This window comes from Pleurodeles waltl, chromosome 3_1, assembly GCF_031143425.1.
Source record: "Pleurodeles waltl isolate 20211129_DDA chromosome 3_1, aPleWal1.hap1.20221129, whole genome shotgun sequence".
Classification (NCBI taxonomy): Eukaryota; Metazoa; Chordata; class Amphibia; order Caudata; family Salamandridae; genus Pleurodeles; species Pleurodeles waltl.
In genome coordinates, this window is record NC_090440.1 from 80522693 (window position 1) to 80549109 (window position 26417).

Here is a 26417-nt window from a genome sequence, read left to right on the forward strand (position 1 = left end):
TCAGAGTAGTCCTGGGGTCCCTCCTGAGGTGTCGGATCTCCACCAGCCGAGTCGGGGTCGCCGGGTGCAGTGTTGCAAGTCTCACGCTTCTTGCGGGGAGCTTGCAGGGTTCTTTAAAGCTGCTGGAAACAGAGTCGCAGCCTTTCTTGGAGCAGGTCCGCTGTCCTCGGGAGTTTCTTGTCTTTTCGAAGCAGGGGCAGTCCTCAGAGGATGTCGAGGTCGCTGGTCCCTTTGGAAGGCGTCGCTGGAGCAGGATCTTTGGAAGGCAGGAGACAGGCCGGTGAGTTTCTGGAGCCAAGGCAGTTGTCGTCTTCTGGTCTTCCGCTGCAGGGGTTTTCAGCTGGGCAGTCCTTCTTGTTGTAGTTGCAGGAATCTGATTTTCTAGGGTTCAGGGTAGCCCTTAAATACTAAATTTAAGGGCGTGTTTAGGTCTGGGGGGTTAGTAGCCAATGGCTACTAGCCCTGAGGGTGGGTACACCCTCTTTGTGCCTCCTCCCAAGGGGAGGGGGTCACAATCCTAACCCTATTGGGGGAATCCTCCATCTGCAAGATGGAGGATTTCTAAAAGTTAGAGTCACCTCAGCTCAGGACACCTTAGGGGCTGTCCTGACTGGCCAGTGACTCCTCCTTGTTTTTCTCATTATTTTCTCCGGCCTTGCCGCCAAAAGTGGGGCCTGGCCGGAGGGGGCGGGCAACTCCACTAGCTGGAGTGTCCTGCTGGGTTGGCACAAAGGAGGTGAGCCTTTGAGGCTCACCGCCAGGTGTGACAATTCCTGCCTGGGGGAGGTGTTAGCATCTCCACCCAGTGCAGGCTTTGTTACTGGCCTCAGAGTGACAAAGGCACTCTCCCCATGGGGCCAGCAACATGTCTCGGTTTGTGGCAGGCTGCTAAAACTAGTCAGCCTACACAGATAGTCGGTTAAGTTTCAGGGGGCACCTCTAAGGTGCCCTCTGTGGTGTATTTTACAATAAAATGTACACTGGCATCAGTGTGCATTTATTGTGCTGAGAAGTTTGATACCAAACTTCCCAGTTTTCAGTGTAGCCATTATGGTGCTGTGGAGTTCGTGTTTGACAGACTCCCAGACCATATACTCTTATGGCTACCCTGCACTTACAATGTCTAAGGTTTTGTTTAGACACTGTAGGGGTACCATGCTCATGCACTGGTACCCTCACCTATGGTATAGTGCACCCTGCCTTAGGGCTGTAAGGCCTGCTAGAGGGGTGTCTTACCTATACTGCATAGGCAGTGAGAGGCTGGCATGGCACCCTGAGGGGAGTGCCATGTCGACTTACTCGTTTTGTTCTCACTAGCACACACAAGCTGGCAAGCAGTGTGTCTGTGCTGAGTGAGAGGTCTCCAGGGTGGCATAAGACATGCTGCAGCCCTTAGAGACCTTCCTTGGCATCAGGGCCCTTGGTACTAGAAGTACCAGTTATAAGGGACTTATCTGGATGCCAGGGTCTGCCAATTGTGGATACAAAAGTACAGGTTAGGGAAAGAACACTGGTGCTGGGGCCTGGTTAGCAGGCCTCAGCACACTTTCAATTGTAAACATAGCATCAGCAAAGGCAAAAAGTCAGGGGGCAACCATGCCAAGGAGGCATTTCCTTACATTTGTCAACTTCCAAGTGTTCAGGCTTCCAGTCTAGGAGGTATATATCCGTTGCAGATCATCATCCCTTTTGCCTTTATTGTCTCTAACAGCCATTGGCTGGTGAAGCAGGTTAAGTGTGACTTGAAGAGGCACTTGTAGACCTTAAGGAAGAAACAGTCAAAGTTGGTTATATCTTCCTTGATGTAAAGTGTTTGCTTTCATGTTGGGTTCAGGGAGAAGAAGCAGGTTCAGATCTACACCACCTTAAGAGCCCTATGAAAAAGCACCTTCGGAAGCTGAAGAAAGATCTTTCACACCTTAGCAAAAAGAGGAAGCTGAGTAATCCACTTGATCTTTAAAGCCACTACCAGTCAAACCTTTATATTCAGGTACCCTTACAAATGGCAGATGGAAACTGAGCATGTGAAGGCCTTCAAAGAAGCACACAGTGTTTGCAACTCCAATTTTCTTTATTTTGTATTCTAAGGTTTCTTTTTATTATAGGGCTGCTAGAGCCAGAAAAATGACAAATGGTTTTAGAACAAAGGGTAATAGGATAATAATGTGCACAAGATCTGCAAGTGAAAAAGAAGTGACTTAAAATTACATCCTTGATGCAAGTGAAAGCTTATATAAATTTGTGGGTGGCTCACTATTACTACAAGGCATTGAGTCCCAAACAGTGTGTGGTGATCGTGAGCCAATTTTTGGCGGGTCGCAAAAGTTAAAGCTACAAATAAAAATGCTTCAATTCTGTATTTATCTCGTCACTTTTGCTGTGCTTCAACAGATGCCAAATGTCAGGCTATGTCTCCTGACAAACTGCTGCTTTTCTTAACATGGGGATAGGTGTTTACAAATTCTTCTTACTTAACAGGTAGAGAAAGAAAGGTAAAGGGAACCATGTGACAGTCTTGCTGGAGAACAGGTGTTTGACGGCAAGGGCTGCAAGTTGTCATTTTTTTTGCGACACACAACAAAATGTAAATACTAATAAATAAACTGTACACATTTAGAAGTTAAAAAAGCAAGCAGAAAGCCAATTTTTTGTAATTCTGAAGTGTGATGGAAACATTTTAATAGGATTGAAACGAATCAAGACACTTTACTTGTTGATACACAAATGATACTGAAACTCGATTTCCACATATTATGAATTTTGCGCAACATAATTTTATCAGTAAAACTCCACCTCTGTGAAGTTTTAGTGACCATTTCAGTGGAAAGTGCGCTAACTGCAAATGATAGTATGGTACCACACAATGTTTTAGTTGCATTGAAACAATCGCCCACCTCATGCCCTCTAAAGCTAGGTGCGTTGCAAACATTTGTCTTTATAAAAAAGTGGGCTGTGGTTCTAAAGTGTTTGGGAACCACTGTTGTAGGGCACTTAAGGGATGCATTTGTAGTCAACAGTAACAAAACATAAACAGAGCAACTATACACTAGTAAGCTACATATTTGTTTGTAATAAACCACAGTTATGGAAAAGAGCACAGAGTGAGGGTGTAGTCGGTTTGTACTGAAGACATGGATCTCACATTGTAATAAGAATTTGACATAATGGCGGTCATTATGACTTCGGCGGACGGTTTACACTGTCCGCTGAAGTCCCGACTGGCAGGTTGCCGCCAATGTGGCCGCCTCCTCGCGGCCCCCATTACGAGTTTCACGCTGGGTCAGCGGGCGGAAACAGATTTTACGCCTGCTGGTGCAGAGGGAAACGGCCTACAGCATTGTTTCCGGCTGATAATCGAGCTGGCGGCAAAGCTGTAGTGCTTAGGGTGCACCAGCGCCAGTCGCGATGTTCACTGTCTGCAGAGCAGACAGTAAACTTTGCGACGAGGCTTGCCGGGGGGCCCTGCACTTCCCATACCAAGTGCATGGGCAGTGCAGGAGCCCCCTGCACCCTGTCTCTGCTATGAAACTGCTGGCGAAAAGGGGAGTCATAATCCCCAGGGCAGTGCTGCTTGCAGCGGTGCCCTGGGGGATTAGGACCGCCAGTCCATCCGGTGATGGAAGAGTAGCAGTGCTGGCGGTCCGACCACCACCGTGACTCTGGAGGTCTTCAGACCGCCAGGGTCGTAACTGGAGCCAATGTGACTATTAGTGTAACTGACTGAATTATATAGTAGAGATCAGCTCCATTACATCAGTAGTGAAACAGTGGGAAGTCTGCATCAGAAGTCGTAAACAAAGTGAATGATGTTACGGATAGGTTTAATAGGTTGGGCTCTGAAGATTTATGATGAAGGGTGCAAGTCTTATATGGGTTACAATGCCATTCCAGATCAGGGGTGAGCCCCCGAATAAGGTGCGCTTTATGGTGGGCATTTTTTTTAAACAAAGGATTTTAAGTAGGTGTTCAGATTTGCTTCTTGATTTGTAATTTTTACTGGATATTTACAGTTTGCCTGGTGTACGACCTGAATTAAGGTGTATCACGTTGTGTGTGACGCAAGCTGTTTTTCGAGCGAAAGTCCAGTGTCAACTACTTTTTGGAGTGAAGAATGGGAGCAATTCTGTAAAATGTTATTGTTTGAGTGATCAATCTGGCTGCATAGCACAAGATGGCTTTGAGAGTTTAGGCAAGACTTGGGTAGCCTGATTAGTAGTCAACATTCTATGCAGCATATCACCAGTAGCTATATATAGGTTTGGTGGAAGGGTGGGTTTGGGGACAGTTATGGGCTATATGGCCCCATTCTGCACAATTATAACACTGTGGTCCTTGTCCGGCTTCCCTCCCGGGACCCTAGAGGACTGTCTTAGCTTCCTGTGAAGGCGTTATTAGAGATTTTAAGGGCTCCATCCTTGGCTTGAAGAAAGAAGAGGGGTCTTGGACGTGATGGGCCTAAACTCAAGTGATGAAAGATAGAGATAGGCTAGATCTTGTCATTGACAATTTAGGATGTATCTCACTCATGAGCGTGTTGAACTAGGAAGGGCTTCCAGGAACTGTTCGAGTATTATTTTCTCAACGATTTCCACCATAGTGGAGCTGGTGGGTTTTAACCATTTGTAGGCCAGGCCCTGGAGTCTGTAAAAGAGAACTCTAGAGTTATTGTTGTGGTCCCATTTTTCTCTTTGGAAACTGGCACGATAATATTCTGGTCCACAAACTAGCCTTTGAAGAATTGGCCATTTTATATCCTCATATGAGGTAACCATGCTTGGTTAGCAGCCTGATAATCAGATTGTAACTCACCAGACAGGAGTGTGGCGATGTACTGTCCCCAGCGCTTCCCGGGCCATGCCGCTGTGGATGCGACCCTTTCGAAGTTGGTAAAAAACGAATCCGGTCTTCCCCTTTTGATATTTCCGTAGGACTATGCTAGGTACTTTTGGATGAACCTTGGCGTTAGTGATAGCATCCACTAATTTGAGGATAGCTGTGTCTTGGGCTTGTTGAGCCTCAGCTACCAAGGAGGCATGGGATATGAAGGTGGTCTGCAAGTTTTCACTATCCTGTCTTGCAACCAGCTGCAAATGACTCTGTCCCTCAGCCTGCTGCTTGACCACCTCACCGATTGTAATGGGTTGGGTCATTTCCACTCTCTTTTTGGAACTTGAAATCCCCCTTCTGACGCCACTGTAAAGAGAGTAAAGACAACCTTGACCTCTTGTTATCGGGTGATGGATGGTATTTTTATTGTTCTCCTTCACTATTGGGAATGGTAAGGGGTAACCAACACTCAAAGAAAAGTAATTCTTAGTCCTTTAGTTAGTGAATCTCAGTGGTGACGTCGACAAGTGGTGTTATCCTGGCTAACACTTTTCTCTGGACTGTAGGCAAAACTGTGCCTATGGTCTCAGGTCTGGTGTTTCCTTTTATGGTGTCGAAATGACTCGGAGAGAGTCACTGAGACTATGTTCTCTGTGTCTGTGGAGCCCGTCACCAACACCTGTGTGTCTTTGTGCTCAGTACTCAGAACTGTGTCACTAGAGGTGTCTCCCTTTCGTCCCCACTCACATTGTTCACTGCCTTTCCCTTTTGCAGTGTGTACTGTTTTATCTCCACCACCGACCCAGAAAACCCCAACATGAGACTTGCCCGTGGCCATGACTCAAGGCTGGAATTGTGGCATCTGGGGACAGCTGGCCTTGACTCTCCGGGCTGACTCGCGGGAGGGGGTCTTCACTTCTCTTCTCTCGCCGCAGGTCGCTAACGGTCACGGTTCTGCTTGCTTCTTCCCCGGTTCACTTCCCAGTCTCCTGGGCCTCGGTTCTTGCTATCCTTTTCTTTGGTGGTGCGTCTGTGGTTCAGCTATTTCCATCATCTGACTCTCCTTCCCTATGGTGGCACTCCTTTGCTTCTGCCGCTCCCTCCGTCTCTCGCTCCACTTATGTAGGCAACTCCCAGAAATCAGAGTTTTCCTGGCTGTCTTCACACCATGTCTCCCTATCACCTTTTCCGCTCTCAGGTGCTGATGTCAACGCTTCTAGAATGCTTAACCCTGCTTCTATGTCGGCCATGTTGAGGGCATAGCTGTCGACCCGGTTACACCCGGGTGCAGAGGTTTTGAAGGTGGTGTACAAGCCGGGTCTGGTGGACTAATGAATCTACTGCAGGGACCATGAGTATGACCAGTGGGCCACTCAACGTTTCATCCTTCTGACACTGATAAAATGAATACTATTGAGTTTGGTAACAATAAATGTCTGTTATTTAGCAACAAGATGCCCTTCTAGGTAAACGTGCGTTTTACAAAAGCACGTTTTGTTATAGGAAGAGAAGTTAAACAGGGCTCTTATGAGCCTTGTTTACTTTCTGCTGCACACAGGAAACTAGGAAAGGTGACTGTTTAACAAAACAAATTAATGTAGCTGAGAAAATGCCATCCTGCAGCAATACTCACTGACTCCTCTCTGTCTTGGCTTTCCAACTGAAACAGAACTTGCTGACATCCTTGCTGGGGACTATGATGAGCCCTTCAGTAGGTGGATGGGCTATCTTGAAGTTCAAGGCAGCATAACCATAGCTGGGTCAGCTGTTGAAAATCATCTCACCCGGTTAGAACATTTTCTAACCGGGTGATCTGACCTGCTTTGTTACTGTGTGTGCTATTATTGCAACTTGCAAGCTTAGTTCAAACTACTGTTGCACAGGGCAGGTCTAAACGGTATTGTTCAGGTAATCTGGTTGTTCCGGCATATTTATGTGATGTTATAAAGATCATATGATGTCACTTTGGTCAAAGGGTGTTTGATGTTGCTTCTGCTACTTTTGGTATTTAGTGGATCAACGACCGTGGCCTTAGGATGTTTATCGATCAACAACAGTGTCAATTGCCTGGTATGTAACGAGCTTAGTTCATTAGTTACACAGATCAGTACACTAGCATGCCAAAGAAGACCATTGCAAGTACATTAATGTGAGCTGTCTAGATTGGAGGTCAGTCACAGGAGATGTAACAGAGATGCAAAAACCCTACCAGAGTGAAGTTATTAGAGGGTTTCAAATGATCACTGTGTAGAGGTAGCTTTTGACAAAAGTACAATGAGATTATTGAGGATTCAAGACTTGCGAGTAATATGAGCAGGTGTAATAAAGACACTTGAGTTGTGGGGGAAGAAAAGAAGAGAAGTAAAAAAAGAAAAAAGTAAAAAAAGAAAGTGAGAGGACAAGTGAGTAACGTGAGAACGGGACACTATCTGAGGCTATTGTTTCTGTAGATCGGTGGATAGATCTGAATGTTAACAATGAATAGGCTTTCTTAACTATTTGAAAATAAAACTCAAAACCATGTGTTTTATTGTTCTTAGCTGGAAGATGCAAAGACAAAGTTAAATTGCTGTGAGGCGGAATGTGCAGAAATGAAAGCAACCAACAACGATCTAACAGAAAAAGTTAATACCCTGAAAGAAAAGGTACACTTTAACATGTTATCTTCATTATTTCTATGTTGGGGGAGATCTCCATGGATGTCAGAAATTAGTGCCAAATATTTTGTAATTTACTTCCATGTCCAGACTCACTTATACACATTCTTTATGTGCATTGCCACTGTGTGGCAAATCTGAGAAGTGCTTTTTAGAACTGTTCAGATCTGAGCCCTGCACAACCGTTGCCACAGATTGTTTGCACCAATTGTGTTCTGCATGTCTACTTCTAGTCGGATGCCTTCTCTTACTTTTTTTGACAATTGATGTTGACTGGAACCAAATCCTCTCATATTTTGCAGTTATGTGCTGCAGTGCCCCGTCCTGCAATTTTCAGTACTGTTTCAACCATCTGGCTGATTTGTACTTGCCTCTTCACTGTCAGCACAATTAGGTTGTGCCGCAGTGCACTGGTTTTAATTTGTGTTAAGTAATGCATGCTTCCAGCAAATTACCCTTATCACCTCTGCTTTCCTCATCTGATCAGCCAACCAACTGTTGCACGTGTTTGCTGTGTGTACCGTTAGTGCTGAAAGATGTCTTACAATACTGACTGCCTTTTATGCAGAACCATAGCAACTCCATCTCCAACAAACATTGTTTTAATACGTAATAGAATCTTGTCCTTTTCACATCACTATATGCTGCAGTTTCCGATTGAGACTGCTAACAGCAGATTCCTCACCTTAAAATATTCCCCCCGCAACAGACTGGATCTGGAAAATCTGCAGTACCTCTGTGGGACAGTAGGTGGCATTGGCAGCTTCGCATCGACGTCATCCGCATTGGAAGTGACATGCGCTGTGCCTAAATAGGAGGCAACCTAGCACACTGACTGCAGTCTTTTCTCGCAGCACCAAAGGCGCAGATTTGGAGAGCTATCCCAGTCATTTTTTGACCAACATTTTCTACCCTTTTGTCAACCTTTTTTGAGCAATTGATCCCAGTGTGTTATGGACATGTCTCCCAATAAACCTACATGTTTTAAATCTTGTGGAGAATGTCACAGGCAGATGACTGTCTTTGGTGTCAGAGGTCAGACAACGACTCCAGAGCCTGTGCTGATGGTAATCTAGGACGAACGATGCAGCTGCTAACTGCGAGGGTCAGAAGGCTTGATGTAATTCCCGGTCCCTCCCTCGAGGGAAGTCTTGGGCCTGGTCAGGCAGTCGTACTTGTGATCGGTCGTCTTCTAAATCAAAGTCATCGTCATCAAAGTATGATAAGTTGAAGAACAAAAAGAAGTCCTTTACTCACCCTCACTCGACCTTGTGCTTCTAGGCCCCGTTTCTGCACTTCCCCTGCAGAACCAGAGGCCGGGTTCTCTCTGTACCTCCCTAAGTTCCCTGGAGACTAAGCAACCTCTTCCTAACTTTTGGACCTATAGTCCACCATTCACTCCATGTTTGGGTCTCAGCGAGCCAGTGAGGTGTCTTTACTGGATAATCTGTTGGTGGGCCCTCCCTAACACAAACTGGGCCCTCTAGACCCCTGTACCCATACTGACTTTGACCTTGAGACCCATGTCAGATCACGTACTTTCAACTCCACACACTATGTCTCCGGCGTCACCTGACTTTTTGGAACCCACTGTCCTGGCTGACTGAGATATGGCGTTGTTCAGTGTAAACACCAGCGCTGGTTGGATTTTGCCTGTCCTGTTCAGTTCAGACATACTGCCTCTGTCCTTTGACAGACCCATCCTGGACTTTTTTGTGGTTTATGACAATTACTATGTTTTCCACGACCCAACTGATGGATGGGGCCCATCCTACCATGAGGACAACTGGTCTGAGGAGCTGGGGGATGCCAGTGGACTGGACATGCCTCCAGATTCTGGCCTGGTCTCCCTTCTAGCACCTGTTATGGAGGAAGGCACATGCCATGGTAGTAAGGGGGCTGGTGGAAGTCCTCGACCTGCAGCTTCCCTCTGTCATAGTCAAGGCCAATGTTTTGACAGGTGGTTATTCAGTACCTAGAACCCAATTTCTACGCCCTTTACTGTGTATAAATAACTTCAGATCCTTCAGACTCTGCCTTCAATTTTTACAGCGCCTTGACTCGGAGCTTACATGCCATGCAGTTGTTAGTTAAGTTAGGCGATCCTTGAGGATAAGGAAAGACATGATTGGAGGAAAGTTGCCCTTTTAGCATGGTCAACCCCACTTTTTGCCACTGGTACGATTTTGCGACCAAAGGTGCACTGGGTTTCTGCTAACTAGGCCTCCAGTGCAAGTGCTCTTTTCTTAAAAGAAGGTAAAAGGTTTAATTGAATACAATTGGCACACACTTTAGAACTGCTGTGAGCCCCTAGTAAATGGTACCTGGGGCCTAGGTACTAGAGAGGGTCTCTAAGGGCCGCAATATTTATTGTGCAACCCTAAAGGACCTCCCTAAAACTTGCACGCAGCCTGGCATTGCAGATTGTGTGTCATGATACAAACCATGAGCGAAAACATAACATGGCATACTCATTGTGTGCCATGCCCCAAATCACTGCATCAAAGTATATGTAAGTCACCCCTACACCAGGCCTGAGATCCCTAAGGGAAGAAGCATTTTTATTTGATGTGAGAACATATATTCATGAGCAGATGTCCTACATTAGGTTGTGGATATACTTAATCCAGTGGTAAACAGATACTGAACAATGGCCCATAAGGACAGCAGAGGTTCAGATGGAATGGAAGTTGGCCGTGGTTAAACGTATGAAGAAGAAGACTCTTATAGAGCCCACAATTTTATCTAACCAATGTCCTATTTCATTGCTGTCAGCCTTGAGCAAAATAACAGAAAAGCTGGTTAGTATCCAACTTATAACCTTCATAGAAAAAGCCAATTTACTGCACCCTCGGCAATCAGGTTTCTGTCCTACGCGTTCCACGGAATCCACTGTGGTGGAAGTCGCAGATACACTAAAATTGACATTGGATGCAGGTAAAAATGAGGTATTGATTTTATTAGACCTCTCTGCAACATTTGGCACCATTTCCTCACAAACTTCTCCTCTAGCACGTCGTTTGTTGTTAAAATCATCTCTTACTAACAGAAGACAGATGGTTAAGCTGGGGCCGTATTCTTCAGAAGAATCCACAGTCTCCTCTGGTGTCCCGCAGGGCTCCTCATTGAGCCCCGTTCTATTTAACATCTAAATTTCTCCTCCTATTTCTCTAATAACATCTTTTGGAATACATACTGTATCATACGCTAATGACACTCAGCTGATATTATCACTGGATACATCTTCACTGGGATCTGAGCAGAGGTATAGAAACTGTCTAACTGCTACTATCCAGTGGATGCATGCCAACCCCTTGAAATGTAACACAGGTAAAACTGAGATCATGCTCTTAGGCCAACATAATGATTTTGTGCCCTACTGATGGTGGCCAGATGCCCTCCTTGCTACAGTGGAGGTGGTTAGAAATTTGGGAATAAAATTTGATTTTATGTCCTTTTGTTCTCAGGCCTTGCCAGTTGCAGGGACCTGTTTCTATCTAATTAAATCCCTCAAGAAATGTTTTGGCCTCCTGCCCCTATTAGCCAGGAAAACGGTAGCCTATGCGCTCATCACCTCTAGGGTGGACTATTCTAATACTCTGTATGCTGGTTCTTCCAAGCAGGCTATACACAGGTTAGAAGTGGTCCAACATGCAGCTGTTAGAACAGTTATTAAGTTACCTACAAGATCATCAGCCTCTGCAGATTTAAAAACCCTTTATTGGTTGCCAGTCCATAAGAGAATTATTTTTAAAATTCTCCTTATGACCTTTAGAGCTTCCATAGTGACCGGTCCTAAATTCTTTACAGCTCGGTTCACCCATTAAAAGGCAGGCATAAACTTGAGATCCTCACAGACTAATTTGCTTAATCCGGCATCTTTCAGACTGAAAACCAGAGGTGGTAAATTTTTCATTGTCCTAGGCACTATAGTTTGGAACTCCTTGCCTAGACATTTAAGATTCATAAATGTGAAATCTGTATTCTGAAAGCAGCTTAAAACTTGGATCTATAAGATCCCCAACACTCTCTGTGCTACTGTGTTATCTTGTGAGCATTAGGCATATGATAACTGTTTCTCTCTCAAACAGACTTTTTTCACCTTGTTTTGCATTAGTTTTGCATTAGTGTCAGGATGCTCCCTTGGAGTGACACTTGCCCTATATAAATGCTGGATAGAAATAGAAAATATGCTCCTTTGATAACATAGTTTGATTACTAGATGTTAAAAGTGAGCAGGGAAGCCATCTTAAGGTATGCTCTGGACACACATCACTACGAGTTACCCAGCTAGATAATGGCTTCACTGAAACCTATGGTGTTTGGTAGCAAACACCTCGTCTTAAAAAATCCATGCTGAGACCAGTATTGGGTATTTTATGATATGCACCCAGAGGGTGCCTTAGAGGTGACCCCTAAAACCTACTAGTCCTCTAGTGTACTGGTTGGCTGGTTACAACCAGACTGCCAGCACGTGCATGTTTCTGACTTCCTGGAGGTGAGAGCCTGAGATCTCAAGGGCCAGAAACAGTTCCTGCTCTAGAGGAAAATGTTATCTCCTCCTCCAGCAGGGTGACTAGTGAATCTGCATACCAAGGCCGGGGACTTCAAAGTCTGTGCCGCCTTGATATGCAATACCAGCTTCACCCCAGACTTGGGATTTGCCGCCCCCTACCCCTAGGCCTATTTGGCACCAGGAAAGGTGGGAAATTAGCAATGCAAGCAGGCTTATTGCACTACCAGGCTCGTCACACCCCTAAGGTGGGCATCCGGATGTGCTCCACATCATTTTGGAGTTAGGAATTCTGGGACAGTTTTATGCCCACTCCCCCAGGTAGTCTCCCCAGGGCTACGTAACTCATTGGCACTACCCTAAACACACATCAATTGAGTATTTAGATGCCCCCTGACACCAGAAGAACAGGTTCAACTCACTGACGAAAGAAGAGGACAAAGAGACGAAGAAGTGAGAACTGCTGGTGGACTTTTGGTGCCAATCCCTGTCTAGTCCCTGTCTGCCTTCCTGCTTCTGTCCCGACAATCGTGAAAACTCATCTCGTCCTGCAGCTGTGCATCCTACTAAAGCCTTGGAGAACCTCCAGTACTTTGCCAAGTCGTCACCATCCCCCTTGAGGTGCCTATAGGCACCAACCGCACTGTCTGGCCCACCCTTCTGCTGACCATGGGGTCCACCAATGCAAAAGCCACCCAGGAGGAGGTCAGCATGCTTCGGGAGGTCAGATCCGTCTCCCTACCAAGTGAGAAGATGCCAGGACCCACCGGAGCCGTCCTGCACCGATACCCGGGGTACTGGATACCTTGCAGCAACCAAAGCTTGTTTGAGACCAATCCAGTCTCCAATGCTTTTAAAGACTGACCAGCTGAGGAGGGATATCTGCATCAGAGGCAAGCACCGCTAGTGGCCCAGGTGTCCTGTTTTGGCCCCCTCTTGCAGGTCCAACCGAGAACTGTAGGCACCTTTGACATGGAAGCACCCACTGACCAAGCCACCTCTGCACCCAAGTTCCCTGTCCAGGGTCCATGACAACAGATGGTGCTTCCCTGCTCCCAGGGCCCCCACTGACCAAGCCTCCCGTTAGGAGCTTCTAGAGTTGACCCCAACTCCCCTCTGCAGTCTGTTTCTAGGTGCCCCCCTCCCTTCGCCAACTGTGCAGAGCGCAAGACACCTGACCAATCCAGCACCCCTGCACCTAGACGACCCAGGGCAGGTAAAAGTGAATTGCGGGTATTTCTTGTGACATTGCCCCCCTATCAGCCTGCGGCCAAAAGAGGAACCCCGAGATCCTTCTGCTAAGACCCCTATGCAGTAAATGTACTTAACTTTCAAGGGGTAATTACTGCATAGCAGCTCATTAAAGTATTTACTCACCCCAGTGTGAAGCATTCTCTACAACAATGCTTTGAAAATGTTTGTGTTGTATTTTTCTAAAATTGGTCTTGAGTTTCTTGAGTGTGTGTTCCATTTATTGACTTTGTGTTCAACAAATGCTTACACTACCCTCTGTGAAACTTAAACTGCTTGCTCACAATACCAAAAAAGAAAGCGTTTGGAAATATTATTTTAATCCCTGCAAAACAATAAGGATCGCCGGAACAATCTGCATGGTGTCCCCTTGCATTCGGTACACTCCATAGATAGCCTGCTTCCTACATTGGTGGATCAGCAGTGGAATGGAAGACTTTGCAATTGCTGATACAACTCTGTCAATAGGTGTTTTTATGAATACATTTAGAATTCATGTTATTCAAAAATATTTCTGAAACATTTGCACACTCCAACACCCTCCCTCTCCCCCTTTTTCCCCCCTCCGATTTCTAATCTGAACTGGTTAGGGCCTTGTATTCAGTCCCCCAGTCCACCTGTTTTAGACATTTTAAAAGGATATTAGCTAGGCCTTAATCTGGTGCAAGGAAATGGCTCCCTGTTGCAGTTACCCCCCACTTTTTGCCTGATACTGATGCTGACTTGACTGAGAAGTGTGCTGGGACCCTGCTAACCAGGCCCCAGCACCAGCGTTCTTTCACCTAAAATGCACCATTGTCTCCACAATTGGCACAACCCTGGCACCCAGGTAAGTCCCTTGTAACTGGTACCCCTGGTACCAAGGGCCCTGATGCCAGGGAAGGTCTCTAAGGGCTGCAGCATGTCTTATGCCACCCTAGGGACCCCTCACTCAGCACAGACACTGCTTGCCAGCTTGTGTGTGCTGGTGGGGAGAAAATGACTAAGTCGACATGGCACTCCCCTCAGGGTGCCATGCAAACCTCACACTGCCTATGGCATAGGTAAGTCACCCCTCTAGCAGGCCTTATAGCCCTAAGGCAGGGTGCACTATACCACAGGGGAGGGCATAGGTGCATGAGCACTATGCCCCTACAGTGTCTAAGCAAAACCTTAGACATTGTAAGTGCAGGGTAGCCATAAGAGTATATGGTCTGAAACTTTGTCAAACACGAACTCCAGGCTACACTGAAATCTGGGAAGTTTGGCATCTTAAAGATGCCCCCTGTATTTTACCCAATTGTTCAGTGCAGGACTGACTGGTCTGTGCCAGCCTGCTGCTGAGAGACGAGTTTCTGACCCCATGTGGTGAGGGCCATTGTGCTCTCTGAGGACAGAAACAAAAGCCTGCTCTGGGTGGAGGTGCTTCACACCTCCCCCCTGCAGGAACTGTAACACCTAGTAGTGAGCCTCAAAGGCTCAGGCTTCGTGTTACAATGCCCCAGGGCGCTCCAGCCAGTGGAGATGCCCACCCCCTGGACACAGCCCCCACTTTTGGCGGCAAGTCCAGGGGAGATAATGAGAAAAACAAGGAGGAGTCACCCACCAGTCAGGACAGCCCCCTAAGGTGTCCTGAGCTGAGGTGACCCCTGCCTTTAGAAATCCTCCATCTTGATTTTGGAGGATTCCCCCAATAGGAATAGGGATGTGCCGCACTCCCCTCAGGGAGGAGGCACAAAGAGGGTGTAGCCACCCTCAAGGACAGTAGCCGTTGGCTACTAACCCCCCAGACCTAAACACACCCCTAAATCGAGTATTTAGTGGCCCCCAGAACACAGCAAGGTAGATTCCTGCAACCTAAGATGAAGAAGGACTGCTGAGCTGAAAACCTGCAGAGAAGACTGAGACACCAACTGCTTTGGCCCCAGCTCTACCGGCCTGTCTCCCCACTTCTAAAGACACTGCTCCAGCGACGCATTCCACAGGGTCCAGCGACCTCTGAAGCCTCAGAGGACTACCTTGCATCTAGAAGGACCAAGAACTCCAGAGGACAGCGACTCTGTTCCACAAAGACTGCAAACTTTGCAACAAAGAAGCAACTTTGAAAGAACACACATTTCCCGCCAGAAGCGTGAGACTTTGCACTCTGCACCCGACGCCCCGGCTCGACTTGTGGAGAAACAACGCTACAGGGAGGACTCCCCGGCAACTGCGAGCCCGTGCAGTAGCCAGAGTTGACCCCCCTGAACCCCCACAGCGACGCCTGCAGAGGGAATCCAGAGGCTCCCCCTGACCGCGACTGCCTGCTTCAAAGAACCCGACGCCTGGTAAGGATACTGCACCCGCAGCCCCCAGGACCTGAAGAATCCGACCTCCAGTGCAGGAGCGACCCCCAGGTGGCCCTCTCCCTTGCCCAGGTGGTGGCTACCCCGAAGAGCCCCCCCCTTGCCTGCCTGCATTGCTGAAGAGACCCCTAGGTCTCCTATTGAACTCCATTACAAACCCTACGCCTGTTTGCACACTGCACCCGGCCGCCCCCGTGCCGCTGAGGGTGTACTTTTTGTGTTGACTTGTGTCCCCCCCAGTGCCCTACAAAACCCCCCTGGTCTGCCCTCCGAAGACGCGGGTACTTACCTGCTGGCAGACTGAAACCGGGGCACCCCCTTCTCCTTCGAAGCCTATGCGTTTTGGGCACCACTTTGACCTCTGCACCTGACCGGCCCTGAGGTCCTGGTGTGTTAACTTTGGGGTTGCCCTGAACCCCCAACGGTGGGCTACCTTGAACCCAACTTTTAACCCTGTAGGTGGTTTACTTACCTGCAAAACTAACAAACACTTACCTCCCCCAGGAACTGTTGAAAATTGCACAGTGTCCAGTTTTAAAATAGCTTATTGCCTATTGTGTGAAAACTGTATATGCTATTTTGCTAATTTAAAGTTCCTAAGTGAAATACCTTTCATTTAAAGTATTGTTTGTAAATCTTGAACCTGTGGTTCTGAAAATAAACTAAGAAAATATATTTTTCTATATAAAAACCTATTGGCCTGGAATTGTCTTTGAGTGTGTGTTCCCATTTATTGCCTGTTTGTGTACAACAAATGCTTAGCACTACCCTCTGATAAGCCTACTGCTCGACCACACTACCATAAAATAGAGCATTAGAATTATCTCTTTTTGCCACTATCTTACCTCTAAGGAGAACCCTTGGACTCTGTGCATGCTATTTCTTACTTTGAAATAGTACATACAGAGCCAACGTCATACATCTGGTTAGGACTTTTTTGTAATTTTCTACTCTAGGAGCTGCTTGCTAAGTTCGATAAGGCCTAGGCACTAGAAGAGAACACCTTCAATATAGATGAAGATCCAGTCAGTGAAGATGAGCGTGACAGCAGTGCTCATGGGTAGTAGGTTTCTCCTTCCAATACCACAGAGGGAGAGTAAAACAAAATCCATAGAACTGTACCTGGAGGTACGCCTGGCACCACAGAAAAAATACAGAATTCAGAATTGGAACTGGAGAGAATAGCGAAAAGGGTAGCCCTTGATGTCAAAATCCTGGCCCTAGAAAAAGAAAGGGCTGAATTGGATCTAGCACCCATGAATGGTGGCAACAACAAATTAAACAGGGACAGAGAGGAGTCTTTTGTCCCCAAATAAATTGAGGGTGATGATATCACAAAATAGTTTGCAGCCTTTGAGGGGGCTTGTAAAGTGACAAAGCTCACAAGTATTTGGACTCTCTACTCCGAGAGCTTTTCTCAGGCAAGTGCAGGGATAAACTCCTGACACTTAGGGCCTGATTATGGGTGCGTAATCGAGCCCGTAGCAATGCTGTAGGATGCAAGGTGCACCAGCGCCCTTGCGAGGGTGCTGGCCGGGGGACCTCTGCACTGCCCCTTCCAAGTGCATGGGCAGTGCAGGGGCCCCCTGCACCAGTTATCTACCAGCCTTTTCATGGCATTGTTACTGCCATGAAACCACTGGTGGAGATCGAGGTCGTAATCCCCAGGGCAGTGCTGCTTGCAGTGCTGCCCTGGCATATTAGGACTGATGCAACTGCCAGACCGCCGAAATCTCTAATCCTGGCGGTCCGACCGCAGCACGTCAGCTGTGGTCATAATGTGGTGCTCAGACTGCCGCATTGGTGGTGGTCTGACCTCCACTGCGAGTCTGGCGGTCAAGTGACCTCCAGACCTGCAATGACCACCTTAGTGAGGAAGATACTGAGTCCTATGACTCCATGAAGGATACCATGATTGAGGGCTTTGGTCTTGCCACTAAAGAGTACAGAAATAAGTTCAGGGAAACTCACCAAATTCTTTAAAGTAACTGTGCCTCAGAAACTTTCATCAGTACCTAGTGGACTTAATGTTCGTCTCTCCTCAAGTGTTGGGGGAAGAAGGCTGACTACTGGGTCAAAACCAGGATGTCCCGGAAGCCCAGGGATGGGGGTGACCAAAAGATGGTTGCTAACCACCTTCCCCCCACCCCCCTCCACCTCTGCCCTCCCACCAAGGTAAAGATAGTGGGCACAAAGGGGGAAAACCTCAAAGAATCTGCCAAAGGCCCCCAAAAACCTGCTCCTGAGGGTGGGCCCCAACACTCTACCTATCAAAGGGTGGGTACCATGGTAAGAACTGGGATCATAAAAAGCCTTGGTGTTTCTATTGTAAGGCCAAAGGACACTGAGCTGGGGTCTCTTCCTGTCCCAAAAAATGCCCTCACTTGTGCACTCCCAGTTTCCACTGGGGTGGTGAGTCTCCAGATGGGACCCTTGGTGTACCCTTACCATGTCAGAAAGCACACTGAAGCCACTTTAATCTGAGGGTGGGATTGATGGAGCTGTCCTGGCTGTCTGTCCCTGTAACCTGGAGAAATACAGACAAAAGCCACATATCAATGGGGTTGAAGTGGAACCGCTGAGGGATACAGGTGCAAGTGTCACCATGGTGACTGAAACACTCATATCCCTAGAGCAGTAACACAGCTGGGCAAACTTATCCAGTTATCGATGCTGACATCATTGTCAATGTTTACCCTTTGTCTGTAGTGACCTTGGAACAGGGAGGGGTTACTGTCAGGACGACGGTGGTTATGTCCTTTCCAATCCCAGTAGAATGACTGCTAGGTAATGATATGGAAACCTCAGCACGGGCTGAGGTAGAGATGAAAAGCTATGCTAAAAATACCTGAATCAATGTGCGTAAAAACCAGATCAGAAAGCAAAGCCCAGTGTGAAAAAGAGGTGTTGGAGCCTGGAATAATGGCCCAGCCCTCCAAGAGTAAAGGCAAGAAGTCTGGGACAAAGGTCAGATCCCCTCTCCTCAGGGAGATCTGTCAGCCCTTGAGGGAACTGAGCCCCATGAACTTGGGCCATACATGACAGAGCTCCTAAGCCCAGGGGCACCCTCTAGGGAAGATCTTGCCGAGGACACTCTTGGAAGCCTGCGACAGCAAGCTGGCTTCCATAGGACCTATTGGGAATAGGGACTCCTTTACTCTGAGGCCAAAGACCCCAAAACTGGCCACTTGGAGAGCGGTAGTGCCTCAGCAGTATAGGGCGTATTAGTGACATTGGCCCATGACATCCCCCTAGCTTGGCATCTTCGCAAGGCAAAAACTAGGAGCAGGTTAGTTAACCACTTCTACTGGACTGGTATGTCCCAGATGGTAAACAAGTTTTGCAACTCCTTTGTCATCCGCCAAGCCAGTGGCAAGCCAAGTGCCCCTTTATCCTGAGGCAATTACCCTTGGGACTGTCACTGCCCTTGCAGTTGCCACAACCCTTATAAGTATCTTTACTATAGTGGGCTTCCCTAAGGAGGTGGTTTCAGACAGAGATAGTAACTTCATGTCTGCTTACCATGAAGCAATGTGGAAGGAATGTGTGTGATGTAGAAGTCCACTACCCTATACCACCCATAAGCAAATTGCCTGGTTGAGAGATTCAACAAGACCATGAAAAGTACAGTCCTGGAACTCCCTGAAAAACTTCAGGCGATGCAACGTCCTTTTGCCATGCCTCCTTTTTCACCCACAGAGAAGTATCACAGAAGGGAGTGGGCTTTAGTTCCTTTGAACTTTTGTTTGGCCATCCTGTTAAGGGACCACTGACTCCAGTGAGGAAAGGCTGGGAGATGTCTCTCAAAGAGCTTAAACAACACATTGTGGACTATGTGCTTGGCCTTCGCTCTAGAATAGCTGAGTACATGGAGAAAGCAAATAAAAACCTTGAAACCAGCCAGGGGCTGCAGAAATAGTGATTTGACCAAAAGGCTGCATTAATGAAGTACCAATGAGGGCAAAAGGTATGGGTGTTGGAACCTGTGGCTCCTAGGCCCCTCCAGCACAAATGCAGTGGCCCCTACCCTATCCTTGAAAGAAAAAAGGAGGTCAACTATTTGGTGGATCTTGGCACTCGTAGTAGCCCTCAACGGGTTATCTTTATAAATTGCCTTAAACCCTACCATCATAGGGCTGATGTGACCACGCTGATGGTCACTGATGAGGACCAGGAAGAAGAGTGAACCTTTCCCTAACCTCCTCTCCCACAACCCTGCAGATGGGTCTGTTCAGGGAGTTGTCTCCTCAGATACCCTCACTGTCCAGCAGCAGACTGACTGCTGGCAAGTCCTGAGGTAATATGCTGGACTCTTTTCCTTGAACACTGGTCAGACGCCCTGATGTACCCATGATGTGTACAGGGGAAACAGCCTGCCTCTCAAAAGCAAAACTTACAGACAGTCTGATCAAGTCAGGGAAAGCATTAGAGCTGAAGTCAGCACGATGCTGGAACTAGGGGTGATTGAGCCCTCTTGAAAGTCCCTGGGCCAGCCCTGTGCTCTTAGTCTCCAAACCTCATTCCAAGGGAGGTAAACCAGAACTGAGGTTGTGTGTGGACTACAGGGGCCTCAGTGTTGCCACCAAGACAGATTCCCATGCCATTCCAAGGGCAGATGGACGTATTGACAGGCTGGGTGCAGACACATTGCTCAGTACGTTTGATTCAACATCAGGGTACTGACAGATTGGTGTGACCCTAGGAGCCAAAGAAAAGAGAGCATTCTCAACCCCATTTGGACATTACCAGTTCACTATAATGCCATTTGGATTAATGAATGCTCTTGTGACTTTCCAAAGGTTGATGAACAAAGTCCTTACTGAGATTAAGTCTTTTAGTGCAGCATACCTTGATGATATTGCTGTCTGTAGTTCGACCTTGCAGAATCACCTGATCCAACTTGGAAAGGTCCTTGAGGCCCTGCAGCATGCGTGCCTCACTGTCAGGCAAGCAAGTGCCAGGTAGTGCAGGGCTCTGATGTATACTTTGGGCACCTTGTAGGTGGAGGCCAAGTTCAGCCCTTACAACCCAAGAACCAGACTATTTTGGACTCTGAGGCTCCAACTACGGAGACTCCAGTCATGGCATTTCTGTGCTTGACTGGGTCTAAAGGTGATTTGAAAAGGGGTATGGCACAGTTGTGGCACCCCTCACAGAGCTCACCTCCAAGAAGCAACCCAAAAAGGTAACCAACTTTTGACACCCTGAAATAAGTAATTTGCTCAGCACCCATTCTGGAAGCTGCAGATTGCACTAATCAGTTCATTGTGTAGACAGATGCATCTGAGCATTGGATAGGAGCAGTTCTCTCCCAGACCAGCGTTGTTGGCCAGGACCAGCCAGTTGCTTTTATGAGCAGGAGGTTACACCCCAGAGAACTGTGTTGGAGTGCCATTGAGAGGGAAGCCTTTGCTGTGGTCTGGTCCCTGAAGAAGTAGAGACCATCCTTGCTTGGTACTCACTTCTTTGTTCAAACGTTTACACAGGCATCTCAGATGGTTGATGCAAATGAAGGAGGAAATCCCAAACTGTTGGGGTGGTCCATCTCCCTACAAGATTTGGCCTTTACAGTGGAACACAGACCTGGGGCTGACGACCCCTATAAAGATAGCATTTCCAGGTTTTTTCTCGTAGACATGGAAGACCTGTAGGGAAAAGTTAGTCTCATACCCTTTCGTTTGGGGAGGGGAGGCAGTGTGAGAATGTGCCCCTCTTGACATGGTCACTCCCCCCCACTTATTGCCACTGGGACTGAGGACTTTTAACTGAAGGTGCCCTGGGTTCATGTTAACCAGGTCCCTAGTGCTTTTTCCCTAAAACAAGATAAAAGATCTAATTGTGTATAATTGGCACACACTTTAGTAACTTTGTAAGCCCCTAATAAATGGTACCCCTGGTACCTAGTGTCTGATTACTATAGAGGGTTCCTAAGGTTTGCAGCATGGATTGAGCCATCTAAGAGCCCCCCCTAAAAATTGCACACAGCCTGCCATTGTAGACTGCGTATCATGGTGCATGTGAGTGAAAACACCCTGGCATACTCATTGTGTGCCATGCTCTACATCACTGCATCTAAGTTTATATATCACCCCTGTAAAGAAATGGCTCCCTGTTGCAGTTACCCCCCACTTTTTGCCTGATACTGATGCTGACTTGACTGAGAAGTGTGCTGGGACCCTGCTAACCAGGCCCCAGCCCCAGTGTTCCTTCACCTAAAATGTACCATTGTATCCACAATTGGCACACCCTGGCATTCAGATAAGTCCCTTGTAACTGGTACTTCTAGTACCAAGGGCCCTGATGCCAAGGAAGGTCTCTAAGGGCTGCAGCATGTCTTATGCCACCCTAGAGACCCCTCACTCAGCACAGACACACTGCTTACAAGCCTGTGTGTGCTAGTGAGAACAAAATGAGTAAGTCGACATGGCACTCCCCTCAGGGTGCCATGCCAGCCTCTCACTGCCTATGCAGTGTAGGTAAGACACCCCTCTAGCAGGCCTTACAGCCCTAAGGCAGGGTGCACTATACCATAGGTGAGGGTACCAGTGCATGAGCATGGTACCCCTACAGTGTCTAAACAAAACCTTAGACATTGTAAGTGCAGGGTAGCCATAAGAGTATATGGTCTGGGAGTCTGTCAAACACGAACTCCACAGCACCATAATGGCTACACTGAAAACTGGGAAGTTTGGTATCAAACTTCTCAGCACAATAAATGCACACTGATGCCAGTGTACACTTTATTGTAAAATACACCACAGAGGGCACCTTAGAGGTGCCCCCTGAAACTTAACCAACTAGCTGTGTAGGCTGACTGGTTCCAGCAGCCTGCCACACTAGAGACATGTTGCTGGCCCCATGGGGAGAGTGCCTTTGTCACTCTGAGGCCAGTAACAAAGCCTGCACTGGGTGGAGATGCTAACACCTCCCCCAGGCAGGAGCTGTGACACCTGGCGGTGAGCCTCAAAGGCTCACCCCTTTGTCACAGCCCAGCAGGGCACTCCAGCTTAGTGGAGTTGCCCGCCCCCTCCGGCCACGGCCCCCACTTTTGGCGGCAAGGCTGGAGGGAACAAAGAAAGCAACAAGGAGGAGTCACTGGCCAGTCAGGACAGCCCCTAAGGTGTCCTGAGCTGAAGTGACTCTAACTTTTAGAAATCCTCCATCTTGCAGATGGAGGATTCCCCCAATAGGGTTAGGATTGTGACCCCCTCCCCTTGGGAGGAGGCACAAAGAGGGTGTACCCACCCTCAGGGCTAGTAGCCATTGGCTACTAACCCCCCAGACCTAAACACGCCCTTAAATTTAGTATTTAAGGGCTACCCTGAACCCTAGAAAACCAGATTCCTGCAACTACAAGAAGAAGGACTGCCTAGCTGAAAACCCCTGCAGAGGAAGACCAGAAGACGACAACTGCCTTGGCTCCAGAAACTCACCGGCCTGTCTCCTGCCTTCCAAAGATCCTGCTCCAGCGACGCCTTCCAAAGGGACCAGCGACCTCGACATCCTCTGAGGACTGCCCCTGCTTCGAAAAGACAAGAAACGCCCGAGGACAGCGGACCTGCTCCAAGAAAGGCTGCGACTCTGTTTCCAGCAGCTTTAAAGAACCCTGCAAGCTCCCCGCAAGAAGCGTGAGACTTGCAACACTGCACCCGGCGACCCCGACTCGGCTGGTGGAGATCCGACACCTCAGGAGGGACCCCAGGACTACTCTGATACTGTGAGTACCAAAACCTGTCCCCCCTGAGCCCCCACAGCGCCGCCTGCAGAGGGAATCCCGAGGCTTCCCCTGACCGCGACTCTTTGAACCTAAAGTCCCGACGCCTGGGAGAGACCCTGCACCCGCAGCCCCCAGGACCTGAAGGACCGGACTTTCACTGGAGGAGTGACCCCCAGGAGTCCCTCTCCCTCGCCCAAGTGGAGGTTTCCCCGAGGAATCCCCCCCTTGCCTGCCTGCAGCGCTGAAGAGATCCCGAGATCTCTCATAGACTAACATTGCGAACCCGACGCTTGTTTCTACACTGCACCCGGCCGCCCCCGCGCCGCTGAGGGTGAAATTTCTGTGTGGACTTGTGTCCCCCCCGGTGCCCTACAAAACCCCCCTGGTTTGCCCCCCGAAGACGCGGGTACTTACCTGCAAGCAGACCGGAACCGGGGCACCCCCTTCTCTCCATTCTAGCCTATGTGTTTTGGGCACCACTTTGAACTCTGCACCTGACCGGCCCTGAGCTGCTGGTGTGGTGACTTTGGGGTTGCTCTGAACCCCCAACGGTGGGCTACCTTGGAACAAGAACTAAGCCCTGTAAGTGTCTTACTTACCTGGTTAACCTAACAAATACTTACCTCCCCTAGGAACTGTGAAAATTGCACTGTGTCCACTTTTAAAACAGCTATTTGTGAATAACTTGAAAAGTATACATGCAATTTTGATGATTTGAAGTTCCTAAAGTACTTACCTGCAATACCTTTCGAATGAGATATTACATGTAGAATTTGAACCTGTGGTTCTTAAAATAAACTAAGAAAAGATATTTTTCTATACAAAAACCTATTGGCTGGATTTGTCTCTGAGTGTGTGTACCTCATTTATTGTCTATGTGTATGTACAACAAATGCTTAACACTACTCCTTGGATAAGCCTACTGCTCGACCACACTACCACAAAATAGAGCATTAGTATTATCTATTTTTACCACTATTTTACCTCTAAGGGGAACCCTTGGACTCTGTGCATGCTATTCCTTACTTTGAAATAGCACCTACAGAGCCAACTTCCTACATTGGTGGATCAGCGGTGGGGTACAAGACTTTGCATTTGCTGGACTACTCAGCCAATACCTGATCACACGACAAATTCCAAAATTGTCATTAGAAATTCATTTTTGCAATTTGAAAATTTTCTAAATTCTTAAAAGTCCTGCTAGGGCCTTGTGTGTTAAGTCCCTGTTTAGCATTGTCTTTTTAGAGTTTAAAAGTTTGTTAAAAGTTTGAATTAGATTCTAGAAACAGTTTTAGATTCTTAAAAAAGTATTCCAACTCTTAGCAGAATAATGTCTGATACAGAGATGCAGGTGGTGGAACTCGACACCACACCTTACCTCCATCTTAAGATGAGGGAGCTAAGGTCTCTCTGTAATATCAAAAAAATAACCATTGGCTCCAGACCTACCAAAATTCAGCTCCAGGAGCTGTTGGCAGAGTTTGAAAAAGCCAACCCCTCTGAGGATGACTTCACAGAGGAAGAAATTAGTGACTTGGAGGGCAATTCCCCCCTTCCAGTCCTAAATAGGGAGACCAGGGCCTCTCAAGCCCTGTCTCCAAAAATGATAGTCAGAAATGTTGCTTCCCTCACAGGAGGGTCCAGCATTTCTGAAATCACTGAGGGTGCTCTCAGTGAAGATGACCCCCTGTTAGCCAGGATGGTCAAAAGATTGGCTTTGGAAAAGCAGCTCCTAGCCATAGAAAGGGAAAGAAAAGAGATGGGCCTAGGTCCCATTGATGGTGGCAGCAACTTAAATAGGGTCAGAGATTCTCCTGACATCCTAAAAATCCCCAAAGGGATTGTAACAAAATATGAAGATGGTGATGACATCACCAAATGGTTCACAGCTTTTGAGAGGGCTTGTGTAACCAGAAAAGTGAACAGATCTCACTGGGGTGCTCTCCTTTGGGAAATGTTCACTGGAAAGTGTAGGGATAGACTCCTCACACTCTCTGGAAAAGATGCAGAATCTTATGACCTCATGAAGGGTACCCTGATTGAGGGCTTTGGATTCTCCACTGAGGAGTATAGAATTAGATTCAGGGGGGCTCAAAAATCCTCGAGCCAGACCTGGGTTGATTTTGTAGACTACTCAGTAAAAACACTAGATGGTTGGTTAACTGGAAATGAAGTGTGTGACTATGTTGGGCTTTATAATTTGTTTATGAAAGAACACATTTTAAGTAACTGCTTCAATGAAAAGTTGCATCAGTATCTGGTAGACCTAGGTCCAATTTCTCCCCAAGAATTGGGAAAGAAGGCAGACCACTGGGTCAAGACTAGGGTAACCAAAACTTCCACTGGGGGTGACCAAAAGAAAGGGGTTACAAAAACTCCCCAGGAGAAAGTGGGTGACACTAGAAACAAAGAAAAAGAGTCCTCTGTAGGCCCCCAAAAACCAGAACAGGTGGGTGGGCCCCAAGACACAACCCAAAACAAAGGTGGGTACCAGGGTAAGAACTGGGATGCCACTAAGGCATGGTGCCACAACTGTAAACAGTCTGGGCACCACACCAAGGACACTTCTTGTCCCAAAAACAAACCCCAGAACAAGATTCCAGGGGTAACCAGTGTAGCCATGGGAGATGACTCCCCAGATGAGGAGGTCTTCATAGCCTTCAACTGGAAACAGGGCCCAACAGGTGAGTTGGAGATTCCAGAGGGAAGTAGACACTTCCACCACCTACTGGTGAATGGAATCCCAACCACTGCCCTGAGGGACACTTGTGCCAGTCACACTATTGTGCATGACAGGCTGGTGCTCTCAAACCAGTACATCCCAGGTGAGACTGCCAGGGTAAGAGTTAGCCTAGACAGGGTCACTAAGAGGCCTGTGGCTTTAGTGCCCATAGAAGTGGGTGGCACTCTTAGCTGGAGAAGGGTAGTAGTCAGTACAGACCTCCCCCTTGATTGTCTCCTTGGAAATGACTACCCAGAGGTTAGTCAGAGCCCAAGAGAGAAACTGGTCCAGTGCCAGTCCTCTCCCAAGGATTCTGGAAGTCCTGCCTCTGCAGTAAATGCAAGTAGGCCCCAGAAGAAAAAGAAAAGGAAACAGAGTAGGAAAGGTGGACAACCTTTAGCCAAGG

The 26417-nt window shown here is 47.7% G+C and overlaps 1 protein-coding gene across 4 annotated transcripts in view; it reads left to right on the forward strand.

Annotated features, from left to right (window-relative positions):
* The window catches only part of LOC138283788 (golgin subfamily B member 1-like), a 409771-nt gene that overhangs the window by 215785 nt on the left and 167569 nt on the right, over positions 1 to 26417 (forward strand). For all 4 annotated transcript variants that reach the window (XM_069221871.1, XM_069221872.1, XM_069221869.1 and 1 more), the window contains one exon: positions 7368 to 7472. In XM_069221871.1, coding sequence (XP_069077972.1) covers positions 7368 to 7472 — 105 coding nt within the window. The remainder of the gene's footprint in view (positions 1 to 7367; positions 7473 to 26417) is intronic.